This window comes from Natator depressus, chromosome 11 (genome assembly GCF_965152275.1).
Source record: "Natator depressus isolate rNatDep1 chromosome 11, rNatDep2.hap1, whole genome shotgun sequence".
NCBI lineage: Eukaryota > Metazoa > Chordata > Testudines > Cheloniidae > Natator > Natator depressus.
In genome coordinates this window covers 18,441,251-18,459,279 of record NC_134244.1, presented here as the reverse complement: position 1 = coordinate 18,459,279, position 18,029 = coordinate 18,441,251, and the positions used below count along the sequence as shown (strand labels likewise).

Here is an 18,029-nt window from a genome sequence, read left to right as displayed (position 1 = left end):
GACTAGAGTACAGCTGTCACCAGTTTACTTGACTAGTGCACATTGTGGTAGTAATTCAGTGGCAATTAATTAGCATGGATTTAAATATTTAAGAGGCCTGAAAAAAAGCCAAACTATTAAAGTGCATTTCGGATTTTCAGTTCATTTTTCAAATATTTTAAAAGTTACACATTAAAACTTCTTCTTATATAACCACTTTTACACTTAGCGTACCAAAGCATATTATATGTCATTACTTACATTCTAAATCAGTGGTTCTCAACCTGCAGCCCAATCAGCACAGAGCTGCAGCCCATGTGACATCCTCAGGGCCATACAGGTAGTATTGGATGCAGCCCACAATGGTAAATAGGTTGAGAACCACTGCTCTAAATAAAAGATACATTAGAGACAACTGATAAGTACCCTGCAACATGTGCAGTGATGTACTCCACCCTGAAATTCAGCCAGCAAAAACAAAAAAAAAAAAAAAAAAAGAAGACAGCATGTATTATTCACTCTGGCAGAGATCGCTGTGCTTTTCATTTAGTCCTAGTGTCACATATAAAAGCTTGCATAAGGCTATATTACTTTCTTGTGAAGGTAAATAAACACAACATTTATGCAAAGAGCAATTTATTTGACAATAACTTTGTTTTCCCACTTCTATTCTTTAAGTGATCTGGAATTAAATAAAGCCATTCTCCTTCTACCCAAGTCTGCAGCCAAGACATAATCCTGAGTTTGTAACATCATACTCTGGCCACAAAGAGACTTGTGATAGCACTAGTTCTACTTCACTGCAGAACAGAGTGAAGAAACCAAAAGGAACACAATGTCTATTTAACTGTAGTACAAACATAACAAAAAATTATGAATGACAAAAATACATCTTAAAGTTTTATTTTATGTCTTGCTCCGATATGAAAGAAACTAATACTTGAAAGACTTCAGTCTGAAATGTATTTAATCATCTTGAATTTTAGTACACATTCCACTAAGTGTCATTTGAAGATTTTAAACACCGAAAGCGTTTCGCTTTCGTTTTAATTTAAATCATTAACTAATTTTAAATTAGCTAAATGTTCCAAATACTGAGTGATGCTTATTTTTGTAAGGCTCCAATCTTGACACAATGAATGCTGAATGAATACCCAATCTGATCACTGAAAATCAAATTATTATTAGGGCCCTACCAAATTCACGGCCATGAAAAACACATCACAGACCATGAAATCTGGTCTTGTGTGTGCTTTTTTTACCCTGATACTATACAGATTTCACAGGGGAGACCAGCATTTCTCAAATTGAGAGGCCTGACCCAAAAGGGAGTTTGGGGCAGGGGGGTGTCACATGGTTATTATGGCGGGGGAGGGGTGGGGGGTCACAGTATTGCCACCCTTACTTCTGCACTGCCTTCAGATCTGCGGCTGTTTAGCCAGGCACGCAGCTCAGAAGTCAGCGTCCTGTTAGCAGCAGCACAGAAGTAAGGGTGGCAATACCATACCATGACATCCTTACCTCTGCGCCAGTGCTGGCAGCATCTCTGCCTTCAGAGCTGGGCTCCCAGTCAGCAGCTGCCGCTCTCCAGCTGCCGAGCTCTGAAGGCAGTGCCACTGCCACCAGCAGCACAAAGGTAAGGGTAGCAGTACCGCAATCCTCCATACAATAACCTTGCAATCCCCCTACCACACACACACACCCCTACCTCCTTTATGGGTCAGGACACCTAAAATTACAATACCATGAAATTTCAGGTTTAATAGCCGAAATCATGAAATTTACTATTTTAAAAATCTTATGACCATGGAATTGACCAAAATGGACCATGAATTTGGTAGGGCCTTAATTATGATATATGTTTAAATGTTACTTGTAATATAGAAGAAAACAGACTAAAGAATGCATACATACCATCTCACAAGACAATGGGCTCTAGGAGGAAAATCATTGTTCGTGCACAACAAGTCTTGCATAGATAACGGAAGGGCATCTGTGAAACAATTTGATAAAGTTAAGTGTCGGTATATTTTTACTATGTCAAGCGGAAATCTGTTGTGTGTGAAAGTAAAGAGAATTTTCTCTAACTGAATTTATTCTTCAAAGAAGTCTTTGAGGTTCATTATATTAGAACAGAATCTTTGGAACAGAAAACTTTTCTCCAGTAAAATCAATTTTACCTCTGTTTTTTTCACACTGCAATTTAGTTCCTAGTATAGTAATAAAAACTTCATATCCCTATTAAGGACCTAGAGCTTGCCTTCCTGTTTTTATTGCTTTCATATTTTTCCTCCCTCTTTGAGGCCCTATACTGTAACCAACATATTTCTGGGATCCATCATTCACAGCCACAGGACCTCCTGCAGGTAGCTGTCCATGCTACTTTCATGTAAAAAGAGATATGTGCAAAAAGTCTATTTATTGCCTTTTGGGTGTCCAAGGCCAGAGGAATGTTAGGTTTTAAGGTTTGTTTAATACAATTTGTTCCTTTAAAAAAATCAAAGGAAAGACATACAAGAAGGCAGAACAGTGGAACCTTAAGTTTCTGAAAGTAGGCAATACTTTGGGCCCCATCAATCAATGTATTTTAAATAGACCAGCACTAATCACCACAGAATCTAGGTGGTGTTACCCTGACAATTACCATTAAAAATAATGCTCAACAAAAAAAAAAAAAAAAAAAAAAAATTCAGCTCACTGCATTCAACTCTGCACTGTTACTACTCAATGGTATGTGTGTTCCTTGGAGCTGTGAGGCAGTTGTCCAAAAAGGCCCATGTTTTTGGAGTTTATATGGTGTGTGTAGGGTGGGTACATTAATCATTTGAAAGCTTATTTTATGTACATTTAGATGAGGTATAATGTGCAGTTGTCAAATGGTGCCATAAGGCCTGTAGGCAAGGTGAAACAATGGTACCCAAAGTGGAAAAGTGTCTTTTTTTGCACAGTTCCAAAAACACTGCAATGTGACTATGACAACAGAAAAAAAAAAGAGGAACCGTCTCCTGCAGTTCATGTATTCCAAAAGGGACCACCTCAAACAAGAAATCACCACATGCTCCCACCCTGGAAAGGGTGTGGGGGGGTGGAACTCAAGAAACCTACTTGGCAATCACACAAGAAATCCAAAACAACTAACACGAAAACAAAGAGTGGAATCAACTCCTCCTCCTCCACAAAATACCACTTCTGGGAGAACCCATTACCCACTCCTGGGAGGACCCACCACATGGACAGTACACGACTCCCCAGTATCATCAGCTTATCAAAACTACTCTCCCAGGGACTGCACTTCTGCCCCACCACCAAACCTGATACCATACTAACATATGAACAACTAGAAGAATTATTTTGCTGACTCTGCCTCAGTGAGTTATTTCACAACAAAGACAACACCAACCACAACTACCATGACCCCACCAACAGTCATAAGAAAAAAAAAATCTGATTGGATACCCACCAACCCATGAAACCACATACTTGATCATTACACTGATTGCTTTTGAGGGGGTGGGGGTAGAGGGTGGAGGTAGGGGGGGAAATCACCTGTGAAATCCTTAAGCATTGCATCCACCACAATCCCTTCACTGCCAAAAAGGTCAGCTACACAGTTTCTGAAATCCAACCACCCAACAGTGATCAAACCAGCAGACAAAGGGTGTACCATCAGAATCCTCAACCATGGTAACTAACCACATCGAGGCCAACCAACAACTCTGACACCACCAACTATAAAGAACTCAAAGAAGATCCCACAACCATATTCACAGCCTTCCCTAAACAACTCCAAACCTCATCCCCCACAAACCCACCTAAGGGACCTCCTACATGCTTCCCAAAATACACAAACCCAGGCAGACCCATCATACCTGGCCATAGAACTCTCACTTAAGGAATATCAGGACTCTCAGAAATCGTCCTCACACCATTCACCACACAAAGGGCAAGTTTCCTCCTGGACACAACCAGCTTCCACATCATCAACCACCTCTCTCATAACATCCTTACCAACTCCTTATATACCAGGGGTTCTTAAACTGGGGGGTCGGGACCCCCCAGAGGGTCGCAAAGCTATTACATGGGAGTCACAAGCTGTCAGCCTCCACCCCAAGCCTCACTTTGCATCCAGCATTTATAATGGTGTTAAATATATTTAAAAGTGTTTTTAATTTATAAGGGGGAGGGAGGTCGCACTCAGAGGTTAGCTATGTGAAAGGGGTCACCAGTACAAAAGTTTGAGAACCATTGCTATACATCACCATCCCTCACCACAAAGACATCACCTACCTACCTCATATGTAGAAAACAATGTATAGTCAGATATCCGATCCAAACACATCAAACTCATCCATTTCATCCTCACATATCCATAAAAAACTTACATTTAAACAAACACACGCTTTTCCAAAACATGGGAACAGCCGTGGGTACTAGGATGGCTCTCCTTTATGCCAACCTCTTCATGCGCCACCTTGAGGAAGAATTTCCACACAAAAAAAAGTGACAAAAGAAATCTTTCCAAAACTCTCTCTTCTGACCTTCAAACAACCCCCCAGCTTCACCAAGATCATCATCAGAAGCAAGCTCCCCACAGACCAGGACAAACCGACTCAAAATGGCACCAGACCTTGCCAAAACAACATATGCAAAACTTGCAGCCATATCTCCACTGCTACAACAATCAGTACCCCGCAGCATACCTTTCATGATCCATGGGCCCTAACACCACATATTGTGATGGGGTGTGATCTCATCCGGTGCATCAAATGCCTCAACAACTAGGTGGGTGAAACTAGACAATCACTACACTTTCTAATGAGCTCATACAGAAAAACCATAAGACAAAAAAACCCTATCACCTGTGGATGAACACTTTTCACAAAATGACAACTTCCAATATGAGCTCTCAGACCTCATCCTCAAAGGAAACCTACACAACAACATGTTAAAAAGACAAGCACAGGAGCTTAAATTCATAATTCTGCTAGACACCAAAGATCATGCTCAGAGACATTGCTTTTATGTCTCGTTACAACCTGTAACCCACTTGTCTACACTACAAAGTTTTGTTGGAAAAGTTATGCCGCTTTAATTAAAACCGCTGTTGCATCTCCACATTAGATCCTTGTGTCGGGAGAGTGCATCCACACTAACAAGTCTTGTATCGACACAGAGAGCAGTGCACTGTGCATAGCTATCCCACTGTGCAACTGGCTGCAGGGTGCTTTGGTAAGGGTTTGCAATGTCTCATGGGGCAGGTAAAGTGTCACATGATGCAGGTTTGTCAATCCCATCATTCCAGGGGCATCCTAGTAGATTGTCAGATGCTTTTTCAACTGAAAGGGGGGGGGGGGGACCAGCAGGCTGACCGACCTATCCTGAAGCAGGGGGACACCCTCCCCACCCCTTCAGCCCCCATCTCTGCTCAGCACAGCAGTCTCTCCCGAAGCAGCCCACTCTGCCTGCGGTTCTGTGATTCCCTCCCAGTTCTCCCACAACTGCCTCAGCTGCTGGGAGCAGCATCCTGCACAGCTCTGTGAGCTCTCTGTGCTGAGGAATGTCAAAGCAGCACAGCAGTCATACACCCAAAAGCAACCCCCACCAGCAGCAGCAGTCTGCCTGCAGCAGCACCACTGTGTTCCTAGTGCAGAGCCGAACAGGAGCATTCCATGTTAATTATTTGCTCTTTGCTCCCCAAAGGGAGAAACACGCTCAGCTGTCAGCTTCCCAGAGCTTTGAAAGGGGAGGGGCGTATGCCTGCAGGGCAGCAGAAATCAAAACAGTGAGTAGAGTAGTCACCGCAGGTATTGTGGGATACAGGTGGAAGCCAGCTATGTCGACAAAACGAACAGCAGTGTCTACACTGATGCTCTGACACTTTAATTTTGCAGCAAAAGCTTTATGCTTCTTGTTGAAGTGGTTTGGTTTTGTTGGCGAAACAGCAGAGTTTTGCCACCAAAAGTAGCTTTGTAGTATGTACACCTCCCGTTTTGTCAGCAAAAGGCAGCTTTTGCCGACAAAACATTGTAGTGTAGAAAAGGCCTTATTCTTCTTTGTCCTATGACTGCAGAGGTGTTAATTGCCCACTTCATTTTGAATGGTTTCTTGCAACATGTGTTAACTCCTTATGCTAAACAATCTGTTTTATTTAGCTGTGACACTGTTTACCTTTCTCAGACCAGAAGAAGGGCTCTGTGGAGCTCAAAATCTTGTCACTTTTACCAACAGAAGTTGGTCAAGAAATAACTTCATCCACTTTGCCTCTCTGGTAGAATGTTTTCATGTATAGTTGTCTATGCACACAGTACCAGCCTCTGAAATATTCTAGAAAGTAGTTTTTCAATTCAGAATTTATACACAGGCCAGTATTAGTGTTAGAGGTGACAATACACAGCTTCATACTGTGAATATGCAAATACTGTGAGAGAAAGACATGACCTAACAAGAAGTGGTGAAGACAAAGTCCACAAACAAGTCCTTGCCTCATGCTCTTCATCCCTTTTCAGTGCAGTTACTGCTCTTGACAACTATGTCATCAGCACTAAGACAATCCCATTTACACTGAATCATATCCACGGGCGCTTATCAACATATCCACTGGACTGCATGTAACATCAGATGTACCAGTCTCCATTGAAAATAGTAGATGTTGGTGAAGAACAAATGGAAAGATTTGTGAGAGGTGTACTTGATTCTAATGGGACACATAGCTTCTTCAGCCCCATCAAGAAATCTGGCATCAAAACATTTGCTGACATGGCCAAAACGAACAAATGTCTGGCAAGGGATGGACAATCAGAGCAGCTACAAGTCCAGAAACTGGCTTCCACAGAGCCCCTGTCCTTAACAAGATGCAGAGATGATGTCCTTCGTCACCCAACAGGACCTGGGCCTATGTCCCTCTTCCATGCAGATGGAACAATGGGAAGAACAGACAAAGCTGAATTAGGGCATCATCTGGAAGCTCTAGCTGAAAGGATTCATGACCTAAGAGCATGTGTCAAGGTTCCTTCCCCACTCTGAACTCTAGGGTAAAGATGTGGGGACCCGCATGAAAGACCCCCTAAGCTTATTCTTACCAGCTTAGGTTAAAAACTTCCTCAAGGTACAAACTGTGCCTTGTCCTTGAACCCTATGCTGCCACTACCAAGCGTGTTAAACAAAGAACAGGGGAAGAGCCCACTTGGAGACATCTTCCCCCCAAAATATCCCCCCAAGCCCTTACACCCCCTTTCCTGGGGAAGGTTTGATAAAAATAGTCACCAATTTGCATAGGTGAACACAGACCCAAACCCTTGGATCTTAAGAACAATGAAAAAGCAATCACGGTCTTAAAAGAAGAATTTTAATTAAAGAAAAAGTAAAAGAATCACCTCTGTAAAATCAGGATGGTAAACACCTTACAGGGTAATCAGATTCAAAACATAAAGAATCCCTCTAGGCAAAACCCTAAGTTACAAAAAGACACAAAACAGGAATATACATTCCATTCAGCCCAGCTTATTTACCAGCCATTTAAACAAAAGGAAATCTAACACATTTCTAGCTAGATTACTTACCAACTTAACAGAAGTTCTGAAGAGCATTCCTGACCTGGTCCCAGCAAAAGAATCACACAGACAGACCATTTGTTTCCCCCACCCCTCCTCCAGCTTTGAAAGTATCTTGTCTCCTCATTGGTCATTTTGGTCAGGTGCCAGCAAGGTTATCTTAGCTTCTTAATCCTTTAGAGGTGAAGGGATTTTGCCTCTGGCCAGGAGGGATTTTATAGTTCTGTATACAGAAAGGTGGTTACCCTTCCCTTTATATTTATGACAGCATGAGACAAAGAAACCATCATGTATATCAGAGATACTATGGCTGTCATACAAATGATGTCTGGAGACGAATTCCACACATTTGATTAATTGGTTGCTGAGTTCATGAGGCAGGCCCTAAAGGGATTTGACAAAGCTAATTCTGTAATCAAAGTTTCTGACATATATGACAACAGTAGCTCTGTGAAAAACAGAGAAACAGAAAAACAGAGAAACAGCACCAGACAGGATCTAAGATTGGATGCAAGAAATACCAAATGATTGGTGGACGTCCTATGCCTCAATGGAAAAGTTTCTAAATGTGGCATTCAATAAGCAGTCACTTTTACAATTCCTCTGAATATATGGGTCAAAATGAACCCAAGAGTGTAGGGGCACACCCAACACAAACACTCCTCCTTGCTGGAGGCTTTTCCAAAGATGAAGCAGCAAAGTCATCACCAATCGAAATGCTGAGGAAGCCCAAGGACTCGTATAGTACTCAAAAAGAAACAGATACAAGGATGCTTCTGCATGCGAAATGTGCCAACATGGCTTTTGAGTTTTGTGATCTTAAAAGAACCATAGTAAATAGGTCACCTGATACAGATGTTTTGGTCCTTGCTCTTCGCTACTTTCTAAAAATTGAACACATTTAACATATGGACTGGAATTAGGCACCATGCTTCATACCTGTACATGCAATTTGTGACACACTCCTGACTTTTGCAGCATACTTTGTGCTGTACACGCATTAACAGGATATGACACTATCATCCCTACTTGGTACAAGGGGAAAAAAAGCATCTGTGTTTAGAGCTGTCAAAACAAAGGGAGCTTGTCACTTCAGAGACCTTGACTAATTTGCAGAGCGTGATGGCCAAGCCACAATTTCTGCAGCAAAGAAGGTGGTAGCAGAGCTGTATGACAACAGTGAGAAAGAAGAGGAGATCCACAGAGACCTGAATTGCTTGCACTTCAATCTAGCCATCACAAGTCATTGGCCAAACTCCCACCATGTGAGGATAGTTTTGAAGAGCATGTCAAAAAAGTACTTTGGCAAGCAAAGATTTGGATGTCTTCATACACAGGTAAAACAGATAATGGAATACCATTGCAACATGGATGGAAAAATGGGGGTGATGAACTACTTCCTGTGTTCTTCAAGGACCCAACAGCATCTGAGCTTCTACAAGACCTTATTTGTGCCTGTACCAGCAGCGGTCACTGCACAATCAACTGTGTCAGTAGTCAAAACAATCTTCCCTGCAGAGAACTGTGTACATGCCAAGACAATTAAGAATTTGGTAACCCATGCACCCTCAACAGAGATCATAATGATGAACAAGATGGTGATAACGTTGACTAGAAATGTCACCAGTGCTATCACGTTTCAATATCTGTACAAAATTATTATTAGATTATTACCCTTTAGATTGTCATTGTGATGCTTTAAGGTCACAGAGAAATCCAACTTTATGTTTTGAAATAGTAAGAAAGGGTCATTAAACTAACAGAAACTAATGCAAATATTTCAAAGTGATCATTTTAACGTGTTGATGGTGTCACTGTTTATCCCCGTTTGTACTGTAATGGCATCACTCAACAGCTCCATCATACCTCATCTCAACCTTCACAGCTGTCAGTCTAGCGCATTCATTAGTACTAATGTAACTTTTAATTAAAAGGGACTTTCTTAAGAAACAAATCCATTCTTTCTTCTACTGAGAAGGCATAGCTACCAAATATTTTGGAAAAAAATATTTCTTGCCTTAATCTGTAACAGTTTTGAAACACATCATTAAGGAAATCACCATAATAGTAGATGCTCCTGCTATGGCCATTCCTAATCATTAGTCAAGATATATCAGAAAGAGAGCTGGAACAGGGACCGTCCATGCAAGGACACTGCCAATCAAATAATGCAAGCATATACTGGCTATCATCTGCATGTCTGAAAAAGAAGAGAAGTCTTCAGGGGCTTTGAGATGTTAATATAATGAGACTGAAAATTTACTTGTTCTTGATAGTTTCAAATTCTGAGGCATGTATTTCAGAGTTGGTGGGTAAAAGGGGAGGAGCTAAATTTACTGTACTTTGATTTTAAGGTTTACATAGGGATGAGAACCTTTAGAGGACAGTGTAGTTGGAAACACTGCAATTACATACATTCACATCCTTTTCACAATGAAATAATTAAACAATGTAGGTTTGTCAGCTTTAATTCTGCTTCAGCATTTGTTAACGTGTCAAAGAGTAAATGTTATAGTGAACAAAGCATACCATTATAAAGCTTTGGTATGTTTGTTAGGCTACAATATATTCTTTCATCACTACCACAATGTTTCACTAACGCAAAATGCTAACACTCAGTATTTACATTAGATTTAAAAAGACCCAACTGGACATAAGATTCAGGTTTCCTCCCAGAAATATTAAGAAGAGAGGGATCAACACTGTTCCGAACATCCACAAGTTTTATTAAAACTGTAACACTTGCTATTTTTGCCTTTTATACCAAGATAACAGCCAGACAGCTGAACTTTAAGGACCTTTAAATTTATAACCTAACAACTCAAGTTCTTTGGGGAGAACGAACTAACAATACTACATGGAAACTATAGTTTGCAAAATATTTTGAACAAACAGACATGCACCTTGTGGTTTGAGAGCATAATCTGCAGACCTCTGACGTTTCTAGACAAGTCAAATTAACGTGCTGCAAATTTCACACTACATTATCATGATACAGTGAAGAGTAATTTCTGAATGCCATCTACCCTATACCTATACCAATTAAAAGAACAATCATTTACCTTCTACCAACTCCTCTTTCCCATCTTTGTCACTGGCTTCTTGCACAAGATAATGATGAGTAATGGAGAATCTGAAGTCAGCAAATGAAATTTCATCTGATTTCTCCTCCCATATTCCAGTGGTGTATACACCCTGTATATTGAAAAGGGATTCGATATTATTCGGTCATGGAGATTTAGGTTAACCTTCAACAACAATGTTCCCACTTTTTACATCCATGTGTGGAATGAATTTTATGTGCATCAATATGGAGGTGATGTGGGGTGGGGCTGAGGGGTTCGGAGTGTGGGAGGAGGCCCAAGGCTGGAGCAGAGGGTTGGAGTATGGGGGGAGTGAGGGCTCTGGCTGCAGGTGCGGGCTCTGGGGTGGGGCTGGGAAGAAGGGGCTTGGAGTGTGGGAGGGGACTCAGGGACGGGGCAGAGGGTTGAGGTGTGGGGGGTTAGGGTTCTGGCTGGGGATGGAGGCTCTGGAGTGGGGCTGGGGATGAGAGGTTTGGAGTGCAGGAGGAGGCCCAGGGCTGGGGCAGAGGGTTGGGGTGTGTGGGGGAGTAAGGGCTCCGGACGGGGCTGCGGGCTCTGGAGTGAGGCTAGGAATGCGGAGTTTGGGGTGTAGGAGCAGGATTTTATAACTGTACTATAAGAATAGAAGTACTAATGTATGTCTTGATTTCATTTTACCAGCCACCCTTTTTGAATAGCAGAAAGGAATGTCCCTCTGGGACATTGGTAGGAATGCATCTGACAGACTGCCAGTGTCTGTACTGATGTTAAGGCTGGGACAGACCAGAACAATCCTTATGACTGATTATGGTCACCCTTTTGTTTTAGGATAAGATATAATGTCTACTATGGTTTCTTATATGTATTACAAATTAGGCACTCTAGTTAAATATACATTTCTTTGTTTTAAGGTTTAGTAAGTAAATGACAGGATTTTGTATTGTGTCTATAATAAATAGATTAGAGAAAGGTTCAGGGCCTGAAGCCCCAATGTGAACTGTTTTAGTTATAAGATTTAGCAAGACTTAATTTACAACGTATTCTGTATACCTCTGAAGGTTTCTGTGAGAGACTTTTTGTGTAAATGAGGAATACATGCATCAGGAAAAAGATATGATATGAAAGCCATCACAAATGTCCAGATGGTCAAGAAAAAGTGAGAGACTTGGAAATACCAGGAGAACATCAGAAAATACCCATTGTATCTGAGGCTAAACATGTTAGCAGCATTGACGACCTCAGGAGGTGAGGCAGGCACCCCCCGAAGACGAGACAACAAATAGGAGATAATGATGGGAAGCCCGACAATAACCATCAAATGATAACAGCAGAAAACCCCAAGATTAACACCACTTAAGGACTAATGATTACAGGATGACATGGCAAAATGCATGGACTCAAATGGGAATTTACAACTATAAAGATGGGGTGTTTTGCCATGGAACTCTGGGTTCAGTCCTGCGGAGCATCGGATCGCGACCGACAGAGCCTAGCTTCTCACTTGTGCTCCATCTAATTGGCTATTAGATTGACTTGAGCTACTACAGACTGGTAACTATAAAGACCATATGCAGGACTTGTGTGTATGTGTTTGTGTGACCGAAAAGCACATGCTAACTGTTGTATTTTTAATAAATATGGAGTATTTGCCTTCTCTCTTATAAAAGATCCCGTATGCTTTGTATAGCATAACAGGGGCGCAGGCTGCCCCGGGACTGCGCCAGGAAAAGAGGACTCCCTCCAGCCCTCTCCCCAGCCACAGCCACTCCGGGGCTGGGGGAAAGGCACCTCTACCAGCCTGTGCAGCCCTTGATTGCCTGATGCGTGGCCACACAGCTTAGAGGGCATTTAGATCAGCAATAAAGTATATTGCAAGTATTACCTACAGAATTAATCTTTCTGGTGTGGACAATATGTATTTTACATAGATTAATAAAAAAGGGAGTCCCAAAATGCTTTACAAAGTTAAAATATTAAAACAAATCTTGCTATGATCAAGCATGTTCATTTCAAACGTCTGGTTATTCTAAATAAACAGCCTATAGAATTATCTGGCAATTCAAAGGCATTTGTATACCTCTCCAACAAAATCACAGATTTCAGAGTGTTCACCAGTGCTGTGCTGAAAGACAAAACAGCTCCTTTAGGAGATTATGTCTACTGTATACTGCTTGGTTCCAATATTTGGTGTGAAATACTTTTCTGTTTCTAATATTCATCTTGAATCTGACCTCAGTAATTACACAATTCTATTCTTCAGAGAACTGTAAATAGTTCTGTGTATGAAAAACAAACATCAATCAAGTTTCAGATGAAGAAACAGTAGTTAGACCACTGTTTAAAATATATCTGCATAACGCTGACTCTAAATATCACTAAGTAACACTGCATATGTATGATTAACAACAATTCTACTTTTCTATACAGTAATGCTTAAACAAAGTTATTTAGAGGATTCCTTGATTTGCACCATCCTCTTACTTGTTATAGGGCTCCTATCACTAGACTATTGGACTACACAACTCAAGAGACAAGTTCAACCTTAAGGTATAGGAATATATTAATAATTAAGATTGAAAGTATTTGACTAGATAACCAAGTTTTAACCCTGAAAACACTGTCCTGAGCACCAAATTTAGTTTCATAAAACTCCCTTTGAAAATGTAGCTGCCAGCCCACCCAGTACAGAAGAATTTCTCTGCATTGCTATGCAAGATAGCTGGGTAGTTTCCTGTCTGGTGTACTAGGCTCAGAGAAGGAAGGCTGCAAAGACTATGGCAGTGTCTACACTACAGCCTATGTCGGCATAACTTATGTCGCTCAGGGGTGTGAATAAACCACCCATCTGAGCGACACAAGTTACACCAATATAAGCACTCATGTGCACAGCGCTATGTTGGCAGGAGAGCTTCCCTTACTGACATAGCTTCTGCCATTCACTGAGGTTGTTTTATTATGCCAATGGGAGAGCTCTCAGCTGTGCCGCTATTTTTGTAGACATACCCTAAGTATTTTTTAGACTTTGAGGGAGTGGAGTGCCTGAGCCACAACTGCATCCTCTGTAATGAAATACGGACAAACATTGACTAGCTCTGAGGAGTCATGTGAGACTTTTATCCGTGCATCATAAAGGTTAAGTGCCAAGGAGTGAAGGGAAAACAGAGATCCTTGAGAACTCGAATGGGAACCTGGACAATGCCTCTCCCACTCTGAATCCAGGAACAAGAACACTGGAGCACACTCATTACCAATATAACATATATAACAATATAAAAATATCTCCATAACTTTACAATTAATTTTGACCACACAGATTCATTTCTTCAAGTAAAATTCCCACTGAAAACTGTTCTTGCTGTAAGTAACCTCAAAGTTTAGTCTGCCAAATAAATGGAAATTTGAAGTGTAAATATGAATGCACACTATATATTACATGCCATCTCCAATTATGAAACAGAAATTCAGAAGCAATTAAACTGACCTTTTCTAGAGGCTTGCCTGAAGAAATCCCAATCAGTTTCCAGTCATTCAAAACTTCTTCAACTTTTGAAATAAATCTAGCGGGGAGAAAAATTATTAGTATTTCCTAAACAGAGTTTACATTAGAACTTATCTCGCAAAAAGTGACAGTACAATACAGTGAAATTCCTGAAAAATGAGCACTGTACAACTTATTTTAGGATTTTATATTATTCTTTTTTCTCTATTTCATTTATACTAAGCCTTACTCTCACAGAGTGCCTGATTGTGAGCCTCTTATTTACACTGGTGAGCTGTTACTCACATGCATAGTTCCACTCAGTAGTTCTATTTCAGGGGAAATTACACTTCATTCAGATTTTCATTTCACTGACCACCACTGTAAAATAAAGGGGCTCACAATCTGATCTACAGGATATAGGCACAAACATCCCACTGAGCAGAGAGGCAAAGATGTATCTACAGATAACCAAATAGTATTGTAAACATTAAGTAATTTGTAAACAGAATGATTTTGTCTCTCTTAGTGACCAGCTCAGGAATTATACACTTGGAAAGTTAATTTTAAAATAATCTACTTGCTGTACAATACAGTGCTGCTTACATCATCCAGTATCTGAACAAAAAGGGGAAGCATGGAACAGAGAACGATGGCCAGAGTCTGAGCAGGAAATCTCTCTCTCTCTCTCAAGTATTTCAAATTTGTAACTAACAAATAATATACACCACACACCATACAGATATAAAGCTATAATTTTAGTTTATGATTCTGGTGACAGTGATAAACCCCACAAAAGTTATTCTTAGTTTAGAAAGTCTACTGAGCTTTCTGGATGAGTTTTAGTAGAAACTGAATTCATACTTTGTAACTCACAGCAAGCTAACAAACACTTTCCCCAGTTGATTTCATTCTGCTCAGAAATATCAGAAATCCAAATGACCAAGCCAACAACTGCAAGAGTCAATAAATCAACACTAGCTGCCAACAGTGATGTTCTCAGTCTCCAACAGCTGAAAATGCATACTTAAACTAATTATTAAAAATAATGGGAAGACAGATTCTGGTATGTACTTTTCTCCCTGGCAGACTTCATTCTTTGAATCTTTAGTGTAATCACCAGAAGCCCTCCAAATATTATGAATCAATTAGAAATATTCACTTTAAACAAACAAAATTCCATACCATGGATTATTCAAATAGCAACCCAAATTTAGATTTTAACACATAAGCAGACTATAAAACTTTGAAAGAGGACTAAGCTTCTATCATGAAAACCAGAGATGGAAGAGGCCTATAAAATCATGTAGATAATGTAAGATTGTTCTTTATAATCTATTTTCTGGTACTTTACATTAATATGTTCACTTTAAGGGAGTTCACTCACACACAAACTTGATGATGGATCAGTCCAACTTCTATTGATTTAACTGGGAATGGGATTAGGCCTCGTGTATGTTTTATTGGCATTTCAATATTCCAACTCAGAGTTATTCTTATGGTTGGGACAGCACCTTCTGCCTATCCAATCAACCTAATTACAAAAAGTCAATTTTCTTCTGTGCTCATTCCATTTGCATACAAACAAACCAGCACTTCAATCAACTTCCCAGTTTGTGTCATTTGCAGAAATCCATTCTGTGCACTGTCCACATTACTATTTTAAATAAAGCAAACAACAAAAGATGACTAAATTTCTAACACTGCAAAACAAGATAAATTGTTCCCTGTCAAATATTTACCCAGACAAAACTGATAATGGTATTTAACCACACAAGCACATCTCTCTGCACTGAACTGAACACAGGAAATACCATAGTGCACATTAAGCACTGACATCGTGCTTGCAGTGGAGTAATATCGCAAAAATGCAGTTCCTGCTCTGAAGAACTGCCTTTACGTTAGCTTCTCTGAAAGACACCCTACTGTTGGTTCTCCTTCAGCGGTGACAGCAACTGAGAGAAGCATGGAGGGAGAAGGCTCCAGGAAGCCACTGGCTATTTTACCACGGTTTCATTTAGACCTGATTCAGTCAGACCTACGCAACAGGACGGTTAAAATGCTGCTTCCTACGCCAGCACACCCACAAGTAGATCCATTCCGGGGTTAACAACAGGAGTGGGAAACTGGTCCCAAAAACGCTAAGGCGTGTGGGGCCACACCACAGGAGTCACGACGCTGAGGCCTCAGAGGAAGGAGCGGGACTCGGGAGGCCATACTGCCTTTCCCAGGGGTTCCTGAGGGCAGGCAACAGCTTGCCGGGGCGGAGGAGGACGACGCGCGCGCTGTGCAATCATCCCATCGGGGGTTATACTGGGTACCGCTCCGAGGGCCCCTTCCCCTAACCGTGCAAAGCCGGGCGGGGGCGCTAAGCGCAGGGAAGGGCGGCGGGTGGGGGGCAGGACGCGCAGCAGGGGAGGGGTTGAGAGATTTGGAGCCCGGGGCGGCGGTCTCGTACCTTTCCCACTCGGAGGCGGTGGTGAAGTCCGTGATCTCAAACACCTCGGACTCGGGCTGCGGGGAGAGAGGGGGAGAGGCGGTGAGTGCGGGCGGGCTACAAGGAACCAGCGGGGGACCGGGCCGGGAGACTCACCTCGCTGTCCGCCGCCATCTTGTGCAGCCTCTGGGCAGTAGCGCGCATAGGATCACGGGAGATGGGCGGGGGCGGGAGCAGGACGGCGGGGAAGGGCAGCGAGAGAGCCGTTGGAAATGCCCCCAGCTTTGGGGCTCGCACACAGAGCTACCCGCTGCTCTCAGCCCAGTCCGATGCCTCCCTTCCCCGCTCCGAGAGCACCCTCTCCCTACACCCCTCCTGAGGGACAGCCCTATTCCTACACCCCCCCCGCTACACACACATCCCTCCTGAGAGACAGCCCTGCCCCTCCACTCCATCCCTCCCCACACACCCCTCCTGAGGGACAGCCCTATTCCTACACACACATCCCTCCTGAGAGACAGCCCTATTCCTGCACCCAGGGCAGCGGCACAGAGAGGTGGACGCCAGCTTGGATTCTCCTCAGGAGCTGTCCCACAGGGCATTAAAAGAGGAGATCATGCCCACCTGGCTCTTGGTATAGAAGCCACCTGAGGTCCGACTCGTTGCTGTGCTGCCTAAGGAGGAGCTGTCATGCCAGGAATCTGGCAGCAGTGCCATGGGGGGAGAAAGGGCCAGGGAGTGAGATGCTAATTGTCACTGAGTGCATCTACAAGCAACTTAGCAGCAGGCTGAGACTCCAACTTACAATTCTCCAGACAAAATGCCCAGTGGACAGTTGCCTTGGCAACAGCTTGTAAACTAAACAGTCTGCTTGTAGCAGTGGCTGCCTGAAGGATTTTATTCTAGAAGAATTTGCTTTAATAATGGGAACACAGTTGGCTACGCAATCTGAAGCTCACCCAGAAAATAAAATCAAAGTACACAGAATCACTGTGTGAATTAGCTGATATCCAGTGAAGAGGGACAGCTGTGACCTAAAAAATTATATTTAGCTGCTCTTCGGATTGGTGTCTCTGTTTCAAAACTTGCTCTTTGATACAAGCTCTAGGTAAGCTCAGTGTTTCAGCATATTTTACAGAACCTATTATTTTCAGTTATTATTTATGAAGCTCCACAATTATGCATGGTAATTTACAATAAAGTAAAAAGACAAAATCTTGAGGAGATCACCATCTAGTTATAATCTTACAAACCAGTTTAATGGAATGCATATGCTAATGTACACCAAGAGAAAGTGTTGTCCAGTGATTAGCATAGAAGATTGGGAATCAAGAGTCTTGACTTCTATCCCAGTCTTTGCACTGATTCACTGTGGGACCTTGGGCAAGTCACTCACCTTCTCTGTATATGTTTAGCCATGTTTAAAATGGGGATAATACCTGCCTATCCCACAGGGTTGTTGTGAGACTTAATATTATTGTGTTTTAAATTTTATGCGATCCTTGGATGAAAGGTGCTATATA

The 18,029-nt window shown here is 41.9% G+C and overlaps 3 protein-coding genes across 6 annotated transcripts in view; 2 read left to right on the top strand and 1 right to left on the bottom strand.

Moving 5' to 3' along the window:
- Window positions 1–11,674, top strand: part of ZRANB3 (zinc finger RANBP2-type containing 3) — a 184,146-nt gene extending 172,472 nt beyond the window's left edge. Inside the window, exon 22 of the mRNA XM_074967266.1 lies at window positions 11,650–11,674. Coding sequence (XP_074823367.1) covers window positions 11,650–11,659 — 10 coding nt within the window. The 3' untranslated portion in view covers window positions 11,660–11,674. The remainder of the gene's footprint in view (window positions 1–11,649) is intronic.
- RAB3GAP1 (RAB3 GTPase activating protein catalytic subunit 1) overlaps window positions 1–16,712 on the bottom strand; it is a 49,689-nt gene extending 32,977 nt beyond the window's left edge. For 3 of the 4 annotated variants that reach the window (XR_012641408.1, XM_074967267.1, XM_074967268.1), the window contains exons 1-5: window positions 16,663–16,712; window positions 16,528–16,583; window positions 14,073–14,148; window positions 10,592–10,724; window positions 1,894–1,972 (exon numbers count right to left, since the gene is read on the bottom strand). Coding sequence is in view for 3 of the 4 variants with exons in the window: in XM_074967267.1 (XP_074823368.1) it covers window positions 1,894–1,972; window positions 10,592–10,724; window positions 14,073–14,148; window positions 16,528–16,583; window positions 16,663–16,710 (392 nt within the window). In the remaining variant the exon portion in view is untranslated. Of the gene's footprint in view, window positions 1–240; window positions 360–1,893; window positions 1,973–10,591; window positions 10,725–14,072; window positions 14,149–16,527; window positions 16,584–16,662 lie in introns of those variants that run through there. The other variant, XM_074967270.1, reaches the window with a different exon arrangement.
- Window positions 16,713–16,972: 260 nt separating this feature from the next.
- MAP3K19 (mitogen-activated protein kinase kinase kinase 19) overlaps window positions 16,973–18,029 on the top strand; it is a 28,687-nt gene continuing 27,630 nt past the window's right edge. The window contains exon 1 of the mRNA XM_074967259.1: window positions 16,973–17,614. The gene's annotated coding sequence lies outside the window, so the exon portion shown is untranslated. The remainder of the gene's footprint in view (window positions 17,615–18,029) is intronic.